The sequence below is a fragment of the Heterodontus francisci genome, chromosome 13 (genome assembly GCF_036365525.1).
Source record: "Heterodontus francisci isolate sHetFra1 chromosome 13, sHetFra1.hap1, whole genome shotgun sequence".
Classification (NCBI taxonomy): domain Eukaryota; kingdom Metazoa; phylum Chordata; class Chondrichthyes; order Heterodontiformes; family Heterodontidae; genus Heterodontus; species Heterodontus francisci.
The window spans coordinates 92,387,679-92,405,592 of record NC_090383.1 but is presented as its reverse complement, the minus strand read 5'-3'; the positions used below and the strand labels follow the sequence as shown (position 1 = coordinate 92,405,592).

Genomic DNA, 17,914 nt, shown 5'->3' with positions numbered 1-17,914 from the left:
TGGGTGAGGCCTGGATCAGGTCTCAGCCTGCCAATGATGCATGACACAGAAGGGTTTTTTTAAAATTGAGAAACATGGGTGAAGGACTGGGCCGATTATGTAGTACACCATTTAAGGTAGGAGGAGCTTGTGAGAAGATGCTGCAAATCAAGAGGTAACAATTAGTAAAAAAAACTCTGGGTTTTAAAAGCTTGTCAATTTAAGGAGGTGGGGAAGACTGAAAAAGGAAAGAAATTCCACCGATTTGAGGTCCTGTCAATGAAAATGAAGAGCTGGGGAACTGGAGAGAGAAAATAATTCAAAAAGCTATAAGAATTTAAGAAGAAGCAGCAAAAAAATTACGTTAACATTACATTGAAAACAATTTCAGTAGCTGTAAGGCCCATAGAAATCTGCACCGTTAGCAGCCATCAGTGCCTGAATGTGGTTATTCCGTAAGTCAGTCAGTTATTTGTCAGTGATTCATGATTATATGGGGAATTAAGAATTGGTAGATTTTCCTTCCCTTCTCATGTAGTTTCTATTATTATGATTTAGTCATGGGCTGGAATTTTCCGGGCCCTTTGGGAGTGGGCTGGAAGGTGGGAAGGCTGGCAAAATGGCGCGGGAAGGAGCCCGACGCCTTCCTGCCGCTGTGCCATTTTCCTAGTGGCGGGAAAGTTGGAAAATCAGCTGCCCGCCAGCAGGCCAATTGAGCCAATTAAGGGCCTCCAAGCGCAATTTGACCACGTTGGGGGGCCTGCCGTCAAGTGGGAAGACCGCCCAGTGAAATTTGGCAGCCTCCCAGCAGGCTCCGGTGGGGGGAAACGGGCGGCCCTCCTTTTTGGGCAGTTCATGGCCCACAGAGGGACCCTCTAGTGGCAATGACTGCCCCCACAGCAATGACACCGCTGCTACTTAACGACCTACCACCCCCCCCCACCCCACCTGCCTGGCCCCGTCATTCCACAACCCACTTAGCCCTCTTCAAGGGCGCACGGCTATTGAGGCACCCTCTCCCTGCAACTGCAGCCTCAACAATGGCCACTGCTAGTGGTGACACTGCTGAGGCAGCTACGCTGTCGGCCTCTGATCAGGCTGGCAGCTCTTGGGGGCAGGCCACCGAGCTTAATTACACTCCTTCTGTACTGTAGTATCAGCCTCTATTACGTGCTAAGGTCCTGGAGCTGGCCTTGGACCAGTACCTTCTGACTTAGGTAAGAATGTTACTAACTGAGACAAATTGATACTGAAGAATATCGGGAGATGGCAATCCTGCTGAGCCTATATCATTTTCAAACTTGTGAACAATTACCTGTAACTTCATAGGAACAGCTGCGTTTTCTCACACCTAGAAAAGATACAATTTTGAGATGGGTTTCTGTACTGCTCACCTCTTCTGAAAGACAGTGGGCTGGATTTTACATTGGGCGGACAGGAGCTGGCCACTGATGTAAAAGTCGGTGGCGAACCCGCTTCTGCCTCACCTGGGGATCTGTCAATCATTTTACGGGTCCCCGGGCTTTAATTGTTCTGAGGTGGGACTTCCACCTGCTTGAGGAAGGAAGTCCCACCTCATTAAGCTGCCGGCCAATCAGCAGTCTGGCAGCTCTTAGTGCCAGCAGCGCCACCGGGAGCGGTGGCTACTGCTGGGACTGCAGCCCAGCCGATGGCAGATGAAGACATGGAGCCAGGATATCAGGTGAGTTTGGTTGCCTTGCCGGGGGTCATCGGTTGGGCCCTGGCGAGGCAAGGGTGGTCTTTGGGGGGAAAGGGGTGTGTTGGGTCCTGGGGGTGGTTGGGGAAGTGGGGGTGGCCCTCAATTGGGCACCCTGTGCCTGATTTCCAGGGCCCACCCCTGGGGCGCTGAGAGGCCGCCAGCTTTTACCTGGCGGCCTTTCCCGACTCCAGGATGCCCGCTTGCCATGCGTAAAATCCGCGTGGAGGCGGGAGAAGGCCCTTAAGTGGCCATTAATTGGAAACATAAGGGCCTTGATTGGCCTGGGGCGGGCAGCCTTTTTGTCGTCCTCCCCCCCCCCGTTGCCCTACATAAAGTGGGGCAGAGGCGGGAGCGGGTCGGGAAGGCCTCCCGGAGCCTCCCGCTCCATTTTACATCCCCCCGCCCCCCCACCACACCCCGCCACTATCCGGCTCATTGGGGTGGCTTAAAATTCCAGCCAGAGAATCTGTAAAAGAACATGCATTGAAGAGGGAGAGTGGATTTTAGAGACTGTGCTTGAGAGAAATGGTATCAACAAGATTATACATTCGAGAGCGCACAGAAAGAGAGTGAATGAGTATCCATGGGATTGTATGTATGTGTGAGAGCGCATGCATCAGATAGGGATATGCTGTTGAGAGATTGCATGAACATGTTCGTGCAATAGTGCATGCATGTGAGTATGTGTACAAGAATGCATAGAATGTAAGGTACATGTACTTTTTATCAGTGTTTACTAAGGAAGAGGATGCTGACAAAATATCGGTAGAAGCGGAGATGGTAGAGATAATAGATGAGGTGAAAATTGATAGGCAGGATGTACTTGAGCGGCTGGCTATCCTCAGAGTGGATAAGTCCCATGGTCTGGTTGGCTTGCATCACAGGTTGCTAAAGGAAGTAGGGATGGAGATAGCGGAAAGGCTTGTCATAATCTTCCAATCGTCCGTAGATACGGGGAGGTGCCAGAGGATTGGGAAGTGGCAAATGTGACACCCTTATTCAAGAAAGGGTGTAAGGACATTCCTAGTAACTACAGACCAGTCAGTTTAACATCAGTAGTGGATAAGGTTTTAGAAATAATCAGGGGAAAAAATAACAGACACCTGGAGAGGTTTGAGTTAATTAAGGAGAGCCAGCACGGATTTGTAAAAGGCAGATCATGTTTGGCTAATCTAATTGAATTTTTTGATGAAATAACAGAGAAGGTTAATGAAGGGAATGCAGTGGATGTTGTCTATATAGATTTTAAGATAGCGTTTGACAAAGTACCACATAGAAGGCTAGTTAACAAAATTGAGGTTCATGGAATAGGATGGTCAGTTTGAGCTTAGATAAATAAATTGCCTTAAGGACAGAAAACAATGAGTTGTGGTAAATGTTTGTTTTTCAGACTGGAGGATCTTAGACCACTGCTTTTTTGATATATATAAATGATTTGGATATTGAAATACAGAGTAAAATTTCAAAATTTGTCAATCATACTAAATTTGGAGGTGTAGTAAATGGTGAGGATGCTACCAATTGACTGTAACAGGACATAGATAGGGCAGCAGAATAGGCAAACAAGTGGCAGATGGAATTTAATACAGAGAAGTGCAAGGTGATGCATTTTGTCACAAGGGATAGGAAGAGGCAATAAAGACTAAATTACACAGTTCTAAAGAGTGTTCAAGGAAAGAGGTGCCTGAGGGTTCATGTGCATAGATCTTTGAAGGTGGTAGGACATATTGAGAGAGTCGTTAGCAAAGCATATAGGATCTTGGGCTCCATAAATAAGGTATTGAGTACAAAAGCATGGAAGTTACGCTGAATCTTTATGAAGCTCTGGTTAGGCCACAACTAGAATATTGTGTCCTGTTCCGGTCACCACACTTTAGGAAGGATGTGTTAAGATTCTTGAGAGGGTGCAGAGGAGATTTACCAGTATGGTTCCAGGGATGAGGGAATTTAGCTACAAGGTTAGGTTGTTAACGTTGCAGTTCTCCTTGGAGCAAAAGAGGTTGAGGGGAGATCTGATAGAGGTGTACAAGATTATGACAGGTTTAGATAAGGTGGACAAAGAAAAGCTGTTCACTATAGCTGATGGTACAAGGACTAGGGGACACGGATTTAAGGTTTTGGGCAAGAGATATAGAGGGGTTGTAAGGAAGAACTTTTTAATGCAGTGAGTGGTAATGACCTGGAACTCGCTGCCTATGAGGGTGGTGGAAGCAGAGATGATGAATGATTTCAAAAGGAAATTGGATGAGCACTTGAGGGAAATAAACTTGCAAGGCCACAGGGAAGAGCGGGAGTGGAACTGACTGGAGTGCTCTACAGAGAGCAGGGATGGTCTTGATGGGCCAAATGGCCTCCTCCTGTTCCGTAATGACGCTACGACGCTCAGAAAAACTGCAAGCATGAGAGAAAGTGCACAGAAGGAAAAATACACATGACAATGCATGCATGAAAAGATGCGAATGTGCTCGTGAAAGAGAAAACGTATGTAAGAGAGTGCATGAGAGTTTGCATGGATAATAATATGAACATTGATTAGAAGATTTCCCATGTTCACTATTTTGAGCAAAATCATAAATGTGTTTACAGAACATTTTCTCCAAATGTGTATGTATGTGAGAGAGAGACACTCGGGTATGGAAGAAGTAAGGTAACTGCTTGGGATCAGATATTTCTTTCTCAATCTTTATATTGTATGTGATATTGAACTTCGCAATAAAAAGATGGGTTAGAATATTACCAATAGCTTTTGGTAAAGGGACCCTATGAGGAAATACTCTCGAGATTTGTGTGATTGCCAAATTCAGCACAATAAACGGAAAACTTGTAGATTTACTAGAGCTTGTAGGTCAATCCAGCTAAAAAGGTTGAAGAATGAAAGCTACTTGGTGAAGTGGTTCATTCAGATGTGCTTTTGAAATTTATTTTTCTTTTGTTGACAGCTAATTGCTGTTTCGATTGATCAGCTTTTGCTGACATCATGAACTCCTTCTCCACAAATGTTTAGTTGTTTGCCCACAACAACAGCTACTTGTATGGCTTTAAGCAATTTAACTGAAAAAGCTCTTTCTTCTTTTATTTAGGACCGCCTTTTCTTCGTCATGGAATACGTAAATGGAGGCGATTTAATGTTTCAGATCCAACGTTCCCGCAAATTTGATGAAGCTCGATCAAGGTTTTATGCGGCAGAGGTCACCTCGGCGCTCATGTTCCTTCACCAAAATGGCGTCATCTACAGGTACTTGCTGAAAAAGAACAGCTCGGGTTCATGACTTGTTTGGCCAGAATGCTTTCATATCTTAGCAACTAGTTTGGGTCAAAGCATACTGCCTCAGTTCTCATGCATGTTGAGACATGGGTCTATGTTGTATTCTTTTTTGTTTGTCATTCAGAATGTTTACATTTGAATCGCACCAGAAGCTGCAATCAGATGCGATGCCAGACTTGTATTATGATGCACTTAGAGCTTTTACAAAATGCTTGGCACAGCCTGACCATCTGCTAACCTGCCAGCAGAGAAACACAATCTCTTTACTTTCTCTCTAAGGCCAGTGCAAACATCTAAAAGGCCTTTCATTTCCACCTCCCCCGCACCCCCCACCTCCAAAAAGAAACGTTCTCCCACTTCCTTTGTTTATTGGTGTTGTCCTCTTGTTGACTGAATAGGGACAGCAGTCACAGTGTCCTTGTTTCTTCTCTCTGTTTCTCAGCATTTGAGTGCGAAATGTGAGTCACTCGCAGGAAGTGGCTGTTAGTGAAGTGTAAAGAAAAGACTCTGTCAGTCACATTATTGAACCAAGAGTCCATGTTTTACCTTCAGAATAAGCAGAACTGACAATATTTTTCTTCTAGGAATTTTTAAATAATCGATGTAAAGTTGCACATTCCCAAAGACAAACTGCTGTTGCTCTAAATCAGAGATGAAAAATTGTTTTTCAAGAGAAAGGAGAGTTGAGGCAAAATATCTTCTGCTCAAGCTACTTGCCCAATGTCTGTCGAGGAAAGACATCAAAATACTTTTACTGTTATTGAAGTATTTGTGGCTCCACGGAGACCAACCATTTCAGATTTTTTTTTCCCTCAGAGCCATTCCCATCATGTCAGCAATGGGAAGGAATTGCCTGTATCCCAGAGCAGCTCCATTCAGTGCAGAAAGGACCACAACTTTGCTGCAGCCTGGGATCAAATTCAGTGCGCCTGACCCCAGGAAATATATTCCTCGCAAAATATGCAAATATGCCCATTTTGTCAGAGCATGAATAGCTAAATACAAGCTGGCAGTCACCTTCCACATTGCTGGATTGTACAGAGCTTCTCCTGCCTATGGATGGAGGACAAATTTGGACTCTCTGAACCCTTCTGCTTTGCCACCACTTCCCACCTTTAAAAATCTCCTGTGACCACAGCCTTGCTAATTCCCCATACATTCTCTCCTATTTCCTGGCCAATGTCATCCAATTTCCAATCAAACATCCTGGAGCATTTGTACGCAAAAGATACTACACAAGTGATGTAAATAACAAAAGTATGTACTGAACGGAAAAAGACTGCCCTAACTTGTGTAATCTCATGGCATAATCATAATAACATTCCATATAGTGTGCACATTCACATGTAGCTGCATGATACCTGTCAAAAATATGTAAAACTCACCAATCAATTCCAGATTTGAATGATTTGGGTCTAGTTGCAAAAACCTGGTGCTCCAAACAATCAAGCTTTAGCTTCTATTTTGGTAAATTCCCTTGTTTTTAGGTGTCATGCATCTGTTGAAGTGAAAATTGAGATTGACGTGCAATCAATCGAAATCGGTTTGTGTGTATGATGGATTCATAAATGCAACATTTAACAATAAGTTTTCATCTCCTTTGTGAGGGAAAAAAATCCTGCATGCACTGTCTGGTTTTACAATTTTGTTGCAGATGAAGCACGGAGAAAATCTTCCACCAGTGTTAGCTAGATTAAACCTAGAACTCAAATTTCAAAAGGCATACACCCTCCCTGCTGTCAAGTCCACTAAAAAGCTCATTTGCATTTTAGGGAAAACAGTAATTTTTTCAGCAAATGTGTTCTTTGTCTGACATTCCTGTTCTGTTAAGCTTTGATAAACAGTACGTTGACCTCCCGATTTATTCATTTCATCGGTTGTTATAATTAATTTCAGTCTGTCATATCAGATTCGGAAAGGATAGTCAGTTAGTCCAGCATAAGCAAGCTGGCCATAGACATTACCAGAGGCAGTTTTATGCTGTTGAGCTTCATCCACTGGGAACTAGGATGCGACGACTTAAAGCCAGTCAGCATAAAGGGAAATAGCAAGGCCTCTGACTCCAACCCAACTAGTTTTTCTGGAATCTACTGCATATGTCCACTTCTTTTTCTTTTTCACTAAACTGTGAGAAAAAAAAGTGTAATCTTATTTGATACTTAAGAGTTTTGTACATGTGTCCTGTAGTCTTGTGCTCATTGTCCATGTCAAATAGTTTGCTTACTTAAGTGCCTCCTCTCAGTCTTTCTCCAGTGAAAATAAGTTTAGTCACTTGAACCCTTCTTCATAACAATTCTCTAAGACTATTTTTGAAATATTTCTAATGCACCATTTTTTGATATAGGGTGACTGCTCTCGATGTATCTGATTTCATCTGAACTCAGAAGCTAACCACAGTCAGGTCTAGTTAATACTTGATTCAGAGACTTCCTGGAAATCCCAGGTGTAACAGGCTTTTCTTGTTAGCAGAGGTTGATTGCATTATTGTACTTTCATGCCTATTTGCAGTGTTTTGGTCCAGTACTGAACATAGGGAACAAAAACTGGGCTTGGTAGTGTCCATTTTTTGAGTGCAACGAGAGCCATTGTACATCCAAAATGGTGTCTGCAGCAGGCGCAAACACTTCTGATGCAAATCGCGCCGGATGCCATCTTGGTGAAAGTGTTAGCACATACGAGGTTAACCTCTGCCAGAAGCATGCAGATCATGATATCAATCAGCATGTAACACTGATTTGACACCAACGCTGTAATTTTGGAGCTCAACGCTGCAGTCAGTGCCGTCTTTTAAACTTGCACAGCTGTACACACGTTAAGCAAAAAGGAGTACCTACCTCTAGTGCTTTTAATGAGATCATTGACTGCTTACAGGTGAGTTGCTGGTTGATTTCCTCTGGCTGTTGCTACAATTCAACAAGCTTGTGGTGCTTTACATAGTTTCTCAAAAGTCTACATGGAGCGGTGTGGAAGGTGAAGAAGTACTTTTTGTTGACTTGCAGACTTCTGTACAAATCAGTTACTACCAGACATGGGTGAACTAGTAGTCCTTCCTCTTGGAATACAGCATGGTGGGAGAATGAGCAGAGGCCATGTAGAGCAGGACAAGCTGTTAGAAGAGGGAGAAGGAAGAGAGAGGGAAGGGCTCTCAACAGAAGGCCATATCCATCCAAGGTGTTCAGGGAGCAGTTCTCCAACCTGAATATCAGCAAGGAGCAGAGAAACATCTGTGCTTTACTAAAGAGGTCCTCAGTGAAATCTGCCAACTGCTCCAACTACAACTGTGGAAGAGGGGAAAGAGGAAGGAGCCTGCAACCTAGATAGCTTCTTTCTGTCCAGGCTGTCCACGAGGAACTAAATTGAGTGTGATACCAGTAACTGCAACCTCAATTTGCCAATCACCAACAGTCCCACACCTTATTTTCCCTCTGTCACTGACCATCATATTGTCCTCACAGCCAAAATACAAAGCTAAAAGCCACCACAAAATAAATATTCCAAATCAAATTTAGAAATGCCATTTTGCATACAAACGTAAACTAATCACGCTTATGCCTTTCCTTACTGCCTTTGCCTGTCCTAATCTCCTATGCAGTGTTACCCCAGTGGCTGCAGCATGGCTGGTGGAAGGCTGCTGACTTGCAGTGCAGGAGACTGCAAGTGGCCTTGGAGGACAACCTCAAGCAGCTCTAGACCTAGAAGGGCCAGCTTCAGACTTCATCATCTCAACATGAACGGCAGCAGTCTGGCCTGGCTGGCTGACTGACAGACACGCAACAGCAAGGGCACTGATGGATTGGCTGGGATGAGAGGATACTTGCTGTCATCCTGAGAGAGAACAGCAGGCTTATGCTCTGAGGAGCCACTGCCACTGCCACTCCCTCAGGGTATTTCCTCAGCAATCCTGGTAATCTGTTGGAGGACAGATTGTGAGACTGCTGTGCCATTCTGCAAGCCCCTTTGAACACTAGTATCTGCAGCCACACTGGTAGCAGTCTGAGCTTGGATGGCTTCAACTGTAATGCTCATACCTTTGGTGGAAGCTGCTTGTTCTGCATTGGAAGCTGAGACATCAGCCATAAGACATCATGGGTGGGCACACAAGTGTTGATGGAGTTGACTACTACTTCCTTGCTGGAAAGGAAGAACTGCCAGCTCTGCGGAAAGCCCTGTGCCAAGTTGGTGCCGGACTCCTCAATGCACCTTGACATTGAACACAGGTTGTCTGGCAGGCTGCCCAATGAAGCAAGCATTATGTTGTGAATACCATGAATGTTCTTCTGTACGTTGCCCCATCAAAGTCCGCATCTGAGTTCTCTTCAGCAGAACTCATGATTGACCTTGCCCCCCACCACACCCCCCCCCCACCCCCAGCAAGCTGGCACCTACACTATCCTTGTCCCTTGTCCTTGCTGCACCTGGTGACTCACCACATGCAAGCCGCACCTCTAATTTATTTTCTAAGGTACGTGCAATGTCAGTATCTGAGCTGGAGACTGCGAATATGTAATCGAGTGGCAGTGCTGTGTTTTCATCATCACTGTCTTCTCATTCTTCTGTCACTGCCTGGCCAGGTTGCACTTCTTGGGTAACTGAAAGGGAAAGGCACAAGGGTAAAGTTATGAAGGGAGAGGAGAAAGTAAGAGTTGCATGCTTACACCATCTTCAGCTTATAAACCAGAAATGATTGTGTGATGAGTAGAAGTGCGACATGAGAAGGAAGTTTAGGTATGAGGACACTCTCATTTTCACTGGTTTCAGCACTGCTGCTGGCCATGGACCCAGCAATGGCCATTCCATTAATGGCCTTCACCATCTCCTCCATGGAGGTTAGAGCATGCAGGTGAGCATCTCCCCCTCTGGTTAGCTCCTGCTGCCTCTGGTTGTGTGCCACCTTCTCCTGTAAGGGAGAGGGAAGCATGTTAGTGAATGTCGAGCAGTATGTTTAGGTGATGTGGTTGTCAAAGTTGAATAGTTGGAAATGTGTGCAAGCTGTGTAGTATGGGTGTGTGGCTTGCAACAGTGCTAAATGTATGAGGGTGCAGTAAAGTATATGCATTTTGGATATGATTTCTGATTGATAGAGATTGGTAATCAGTGAGTGATGGGGTAATTGTTTTTTGTTCATGGAATGTAATTGTTGCTGGCAAGGCTGGCATTTATTGCCCATCCCTATTTGCCCTTGAAGTGGTGCTGAACCACCTTCTTGAACCACAGCACTCTGTGCAGTGTTAGTACACCCACAGTGCTGTTTGGTAAGGAGTTTAAGATTTTGACCCAACGATGATGAAGGAGTGATGATGTATTTCCAAGTCAGGATGGTGTATGACTTGGATGGGTACTTGCAGCTGGTGATGTTCACATGTGCCTGCTGCCCTTATCCTTCTAGGTGATAAAGGTCATGGGTTTGTAAGGTGCTGTGGTTATTTGAGCAGTGGCTGAGGCTTAGTGGTGCATTTGGTAGGATATGGCATTTGAAGATTATTCACTGACCATGACCACTCATTTGAGGTTATTAAACTTCCTGTGGCACTGCATCCAGGTCCTTGGGGCAAGACTCCTGCCATTGTTCTACACGGCTGTCTGGTCCCACTGCCTTTTCGTTGTGGTAGAGCGGGTATCCTGGGCCCCTGTAGATATAGGACAACTCTCCTCCTTTCCACCATCACTGAAGGCAGCAGCACAGGTAGATAAGGTGGTTAGGAACGCATATGGGATATTTGCCTTTATTAGCTGAGGCATAGAATATAAGAGCAGGGAGGTTATGATGGAGTTGTGTAAAACACTAGTTCGGCCACAGCTGGAGTACTGTGTACAGTTCTGGGCACCACACTATAGGAAGGATGTGATTGTACTGGAGAGGGTGCAGAGGAGGTTCACCAGGATGTTGCCTGGGCTGGAGAATTTCAGCTATGAAGAGAGACTGAAAAGGCTAGGGTTGTTTTCCTTAGAACAGAGAAGGATGAGGGGGGACATGATTGAAGTATACAAAATTATGAGGGGCATTGTTAGGATAGATAGGAAGAGACTTTTTCCCTTAGCGGAGGGGTCGATAACCAGGGGGCATAGATTTAAGGAAAGGGGCAGGAGGTTTAGAGGGGATTTGAGGAAAAATTCTTTCACCCAGAGGGTGGTTGGAATCTGGGATGCACTGCCTGAAGAGGTGGTAGAGGCAGGAACCCTCACAACATTTAAGAAGTATTTGGATGAGCACTTGAAACGCCATAGCATACAAGGCTACGGGCCAAGTGGTGGAAAATGGGACTAGAATAGTTAGGTGCTTGATGGCCGGCACAGATTCGATGGGCCGAAGGGCCTGTTTCTGTGCTGTATGACTCTATGACACCTCCACCAAGAACTCCAGTGCAGCGTAGGGAAACCTGGGAGCCACATTCTCCCATGTTAAGCGATTCTTCTGTCTTTCCCTGATCAGAGTTAGCTTCCACAGGACTGCCAACAGTTACTGCAGCCACAATGCACCATCTCTTTAAGAGATGCAGGCTAGCTTTAAGTAGTGCTAGCACGTACTTATTTTGGGCCCCTTGCTGATGCATCCAGCCAGGCAGCAGCAAGTTTAGAGCTGGCTGCACGCAGAAATCATGGTAATGAAGAGGCAGCATGAAGATGTCACGCTGCCTGCATTACATCCAACAGGTGCGGATTGATCATGCATCAGAGTGCCCATTTTTGGAGGCGATCCAATTTAGCCCCCGAACTTTCTCTATCTCATTCACAAATATAGTGAACAACATGGGTCCCAGACAGGAACACCCCTTTAATTACTGAAATGTTGAGTGACGGTTCACAAAATGTTCCTGCCTGCAGGATGCCTCATTGTTCACATTCTGAATTTATTCTTCTGCAGACCCTGGAAACTTTTTGCTGAATGGACACCATTATAGACATCCCCATCTTGACACTCACTCAAAGGCCCTTGTGTTAACAGCTTTCCGTAAAGCCTATTGTTTAATGAAATTCTAAACATTGCAATTAAAAACAAATGTGTTGATGGAAAAGACCTTTTAAAAGAAAAGGTTCATTTAATTTTATTTAGATGCCTTGTTGAACCGGGCAATCCCCTAATCAGCTAAAAGGGGGTTCTGTCAGCAACATGTCAAGATGCTGTTGGTCAGGATTATCGGTAGGATCTGCTAGGTTATACATCCTTGACATAGGAACAGGAAGAGGCCATTCAGCCCCTCAAGCCTGGTCCACCTTCATTTAGATTATGGCTGATCTGTATCTTAACTCCAACTATCCACCTTGGTTTTATAACCTCCAATACGCTCGCCAAGCAAAAATCTGTCAGTCTCAATTTTGAAATTTTCAGTTGACCTAGCCTCAACGGTTTTTTGGGGGAGGGAATTCCAGATTTTCATTACTCTTTGTGTGAAGGAGTGCTTCCTGACAACACCCCTGAACGGCCTAGCTCTAATTTTAAGTTTATGCCCCCTTGTTCTGGATCTTCCACCAGAGGAAATAGTTTCTATCTACTCTATCAAATCATTTAATCATCTTAAACACCTCAATTCGATACTCCCTTAATCTTTTATATTCAAGAGAATACAAGCCTATCTTATGAAATCTGCCCTCATTATTTCAGCCTTTTAGCCGCGTACTATTCCGGTGAATCTACGCTGCAGCCCCTATAAGGCCAGTATGTCCTTCCTGAGGTGCCCAGAAGTAAATGCAGTTCTCCAGATGGAACATAATGCACAGAGGTGTGAGGTGATGCATTTTAACAAAAGGGATAGGTGTTACAACCTCAGTGAGACCGTTAACGTTAAAACATGAGTTATTAACTCCCCAGGCCAATTTAGAGAATTACATGACAAGATTTCACCTTTTAAGACTTATTATAACAACTAAACTAAGAGAAATCCCCGTTAACTAAATAGTGTTCTGTAAGTAGCTGATACCCCAAATTACAGAGAAAGGTATTTTTTTCACTTATTAAGACATATGAAAACCACACACCACACTTATACATTACACAGTCCTCCTTGATGGCAAAATCTTTGCAGTTAAAAGTCCCAAACTCCTCCCAGTTGCAATGGGTTAAATCTCCCAGCCCTTTCTTAAAGTCAGTGTCCTCTTTGCTCACTTCTTCGAGCACTTTCGACTGGACTTCCGTGAATAAGATGATCCCTGGTGATTCCTTTGATCTTTTCCTTCTCCGCATGCCTCAACTTTCAAAACAGGTTCATGTCTTCACAGCCTTTCGCTGCATCAGTCTTCTGAGAGCTGGTGTTCCCTCTCTCTCTCCCTTGAGACTGCTGTCACTGATCTTCTTCCTTATAGCCTGCCTGCCTTCTGAAAATCTGTTGAATTTATCTCAAATCAAAATTCAATAGCAAATTGTCTTTTCCAGTATGCAAAGTCCACAAGTCTGGTATTAGCAGAGCCACCCAGGCTTTCCATTGTTTCCAGGTGTTAGCATCTGCCATTCATTTACATTTTCAGAACCACTGACTCCTTGTTTACAATCTGAAAGTCTGGGAAGGTGAAACCCATTGTTTTTCAGGTGTTATATCCCTAAGTCTCTGCTTTTCAAAAAGCTCTTCGATCTGGGATTTTTGTTGTACTGGTAACCAAGATTCCTGTCTTGTCTTTAGCAGAGTAGATGTGAGGTAGACCTGACTTCTCTGACTCCATCTTAAACTACATTAAAAATCACAGTTTTTAAAAATATGATCATGATACAAAGTCAAGCAATAATAATAATAGGAAAGGCAGTATAGAATAAATGGAACAGTTGACATTTATTGCAAGGGGGATGGATTATAAAAGTAGGAAAGTCTTTCTAGGGCATTGGTGACCTAGAGTGCTGTGTACACTTTTGGCTTCCTTATTTAAGGAGGCATTGGAAGCAGTTCAGAGAAGGTTTACTAGGCTGATTCCTGGGATGAAGGAGTTGTCTTATGAGGAAAGATTGAGCAGGTTGTCTCTAATACTCATTTGAGTTTAGAAGAATGAGAGGTGATCTTATGGAAACATATAAGATTCTGAGGGGGCTTGACAGGGAAGCTGCTGAGAGGATGTTTCCCCTCATGGGGGAATCTAGAAATAGGGGCCACAGTTTCAACATAAGGGGTCTTCTTTAGTTGGACAGATTTTTGATCTGGTGGGGGGGAAGGTAGGAAAGTGGAGTTAAGGCCACAATCAGATCAGCCATGATCTTATGGAATGGCAAAGCAGGCTCAAGGGCCCAAATGGCCTACTCCTGCTCCTGTTTTTTATGTTCTTATGTTCTAAAGAGTGTCCAAGGACAGAGGGATCTGGGGATTACATTGAAGCCCCTCAAGTAAAAATAAAGACATTTTAACAGTAGCAACAATTGTGGCTTCCATTTTAATATCAGTAACCTGGCTTTACGAGAGTTTCACATGAAACAATATAATCTGTACTGAGGGAGTGCTGCATTGTCAGAAATGCTTGCTCAGAGTCATAGAGAGATACAGCACCAAAACAGGCCCTTTGGCCCACCAAGTCTGTGCCAACCATCAACCACCCATTTATACTAATCCTACATTAATCCCATTTTCCCTCTCATATCCCCACCTTCCCTCAATTCTCCTACCTACACTAGGGGCAATTTTTACAATGGACAATTTACTGATCAACCTGCAAGTCTTTGGCATGTGGGAGGAAACCAGAGCACCCAGAGGAAACCCACACGGTCACAGGGAGAACTTGTAAACTTCGCACAGGCAGCACCTAGAACCGAACCCAGGTCGCTGGAGCTGTGAGGCTGCGGTGCTAACCACTGCACCACTATGCTGCCCCAGTGGTTGCCCCAGTTCCCAAACAGAAGGTCATAAACTGTAGCACCATTTGAAGAAGAGCAGGGAATTTGTGAACATTTATCCCTCAATGTACACCACCCAAACAACGTATCTGGTGTTATGGCCACGTGGTGAGGGGTATGGATGGTTCCCACTGTTGAACTCCCACCTGACCGCAGCAAGTGTTTTTATTATTAGAGTTTAACTCCTTTGTGTTGTATTTGTCAAATAAACAGACAGCGACAAGTTTTGTCAGTTTAAAACAGAAAATTAATTAATTTTTGAGCAATATACCTTATGCTGAAGTGTCGCAATTGTTTCCACTCAATGCATTCTCTCATGCAGACACACACAAGAAGAGACAGCTAGAGAAGGAAAGGGGTAAGTGGTTATTAAGTGAGGTAGGGTTTCGGGGTTAACAGAAAATTTGTTGAGTCTTCTCGGAGATCAAGATCTCATTGGTTGAAAGCCTGAGGTGTTTGTCAATTTCTCTGTTGGTTGGAAGTTTAGTTTGAAGAGATCGATCACTTCCAATTCACGGCTGCACAGTTGAATGTGTAGAATTCACAGCAGAGCGCCGTCCCTTTTGGCTTGCTGGATTTTCTCCTACCTCTTAGCTGGACAAGCTTTTGGTGATGCTTCTTTCTGGGGCTCCCCTCTCACTCTTCAGGGTGCTACCTTTAAAGCTCAAAAATGGTTTCACGCCTTTACCCCTGTTGGGAGACAGATTTTCTTACCTGTAGTGACTGACAATGGCCCAGGGTGTGGCTACTTCATACCTTTGTTTCAGAAGAACCGATTCAATTCAAAAATGTCCCTTGATGTGTTTAGGATGGGTGCATTTGACACCTCTTAGCTTTGAAGGTATTCTTTTGTTTGTACTAGCCAGTAGACTGTTTGCATATACAAAGCTAGGTCTTTTAACCTTCGGTGGCCATTTTGGAGCACATTGTTCACTTTATTAAAAGCAAGGCCCATTTTTTATAACTCTTCAGGCTGAGTTCTTGTAGTTTCAATCACTGCACTTTATGTAAGCATCACACTGGTCATTTACCTCATTACCATTTGTGGGACCTTGCTCTATGAAGTTTGCCTTCAAAAGTGGCTGCACTTCAAAATTATCATCAATCATTCAATAATCATTAGCTGTGAAGCATTTTAAGACATCCAAGGGACTTGAAAAGTGCTATATAAATCTTATTTAATTTCTTTTCTTTTATGATTCAAAATAGGTGGCTCCATTTGTATCACATAAGTAGGCTGATGTACGTTTAATGTTCACCACTTATTACATGACAAAGGCTTATTCAGTAAGTTTAGCGTTAAAAAGAAAAGAAACAAGTGATTTGAAGAGCATTAGACACTGTTTATTGTAACACTGAGATCTGTTTCAGTATTTACAATGAATTCCAGAGCTTAGGGCTTAGGCAACTGAAGGCCCAGCCACCAATGGTGGAGCAGTTAAAATTGGGGATGCACAAGAGACCAGAATTAGATGAGCTCAGTTATCTCGGAGGGTTGGGGGGCTGGAGGAGATTAGACATAGGCAGGGACGAGGCAATGGAGTGATTTGAAATCAAGGATGAGAATTTTAAAATCAAGGCGTTGCTTGACAGGTGCCAAGATACGTCAGCGAGCAAGGGGGCGATAGGTGAATAGGACTTGGTGAAAGTTCAGACATGGGCAGCAGAGTTTTGGATGACCTCAAGTTTTCGGAGAGTAGAATGTGGGAGACCAACCAGGAGTACGTTGGAATAGTCAAGTCTAAAGGTAACGCGGGTATGATTAAGGATTTCAGTTGCAGATGAGCTGAAACAGGGGCGAAGTTGGGCAATGTTACGGAGGTGCAAGTAGGTAGTCTTAGTGATGGCAAGAATATGTGGTTGAAAGCACAGAAGCTCATCTCTCAGTCAAATAGGATACCAAGGTTGCGAACATACTGGCTTAATCTCAGACTGTTGCCAGCTAGAGGGACTGTTTCGGTAGCTAGAGAATGGAGTTTAGAGTGGGGACCAAAAACAATGGCTTCGATCTTCCCAATATTTAATTGGAGGAGATTACTGCTCATCTGGTGTTGGATGTTGGATACGCAGTCTGATAATTTAGTAACAATGGAGGAGTTGAGAGAGATAGAGGTGAGGTAGAGCTGGGTGTCAGCATACATGTGAAAACTAACTCTGTGCTTTTGGATGATGTCACTGAGGGGCAGCATATGGATGAGAAATAGGGGTGGACTAAGGATAGATCCTTGGGGACACCAGAGGTAACAGTGCAGAAGCAGGAAGAGAAACCATTGCAAGCGATATTCTGGATACAATTAGATAGATAAGAATGGAACCAGGTGAGAGCAGTCCCACCTAGCTGGATGACAGTGGAGAGGAGGATGGTGTGGTCAACTGTGTCAAAGGCTGCAGACAGGTTGAGAAGGACAAGGAGGGAAAGTTTACCTTTGTCACAGTCACATAGGATGTTATTTGTGACTTTGATAAGAGCTGGTTCGGCACTGTGAGAGAGGCGAAGACCTGCTTGGAGAGATTCAAACATGGAGTTCCGGGAAAGATGATCAGATGGCAGTTAATTGACTACTTAAGGGCCTTAATTGGCCGGGGGCAGGCAGGCTGCTTCTGTCCGCTGCCAACCCGCATAAAATTGCAGTGTGGGTGGGATGGTGACGGGATCGGCAACCCCCCCCCCAGCTCCCATTCAATTTTATGCCGCCACCACCCTCCCCCCACCCCCAGCCCCCACATCCAGATCGCTCCTGTGCGGATGGTGTAAAATTTCGGCCCGAAGATTTTCCCATCAGTTAATCTAGAAGGTGAAGGAAGGGCAATCTGTAAAGAGTAGTGCAAATTGTGATTAATATTCCACAAAGACTATAAAAAAAACGTCCAGATTCATTTTGGTGCCTTGAGAAGTTTGGGGCTCCTTTTAAGTCTACGGAGCTTGGAATAGTTCAAGCAGTAAATCAACTGAGGAAAGAAGTACATTGGTAAAATGAGAAGCAAAATCTTAATTATTTAATAAAAATACACTTCAGTAGGTACCTTGAAAGTTTTTACAGCCGCACATTCTAGTTTAAGCTACATCAGCCTTTATTTCTATCACATTAGAGTGTGCTTTTTTTAAATGATTTATTAGTGATTTTGCTGCATGGGGAAGGGGACA

The 17,914-nt window shown here is 44.1% G+C and overlaps 1 protein-coding gene across 6 annotated transcripts in view; it reads left to right on the top strand.

The window, feature by feature from the left end:
• The window catches only part of prkcea (protein kinase C, epsilon a), a 640,473-nt gene that overhangs the window by 536,251 nt on the left and 86,308 nt on the right, over window positions 1-17,914 (top strand). For all 6 annotated transcript variants that reach the window (XM_068045193.1, XM_068045191.1, XM_068045190.1 and 3 more), the window contains one exon: window positions 4,780-4,934. In XM_068045193.1, coding sequence (XP_067901294.1) covers window positions 4,780-4,934 — 155 coding nt within the window. The remainder of the gene's footprint in view (window positions 1-4,779; window positions 4,935-17,914) is intronic.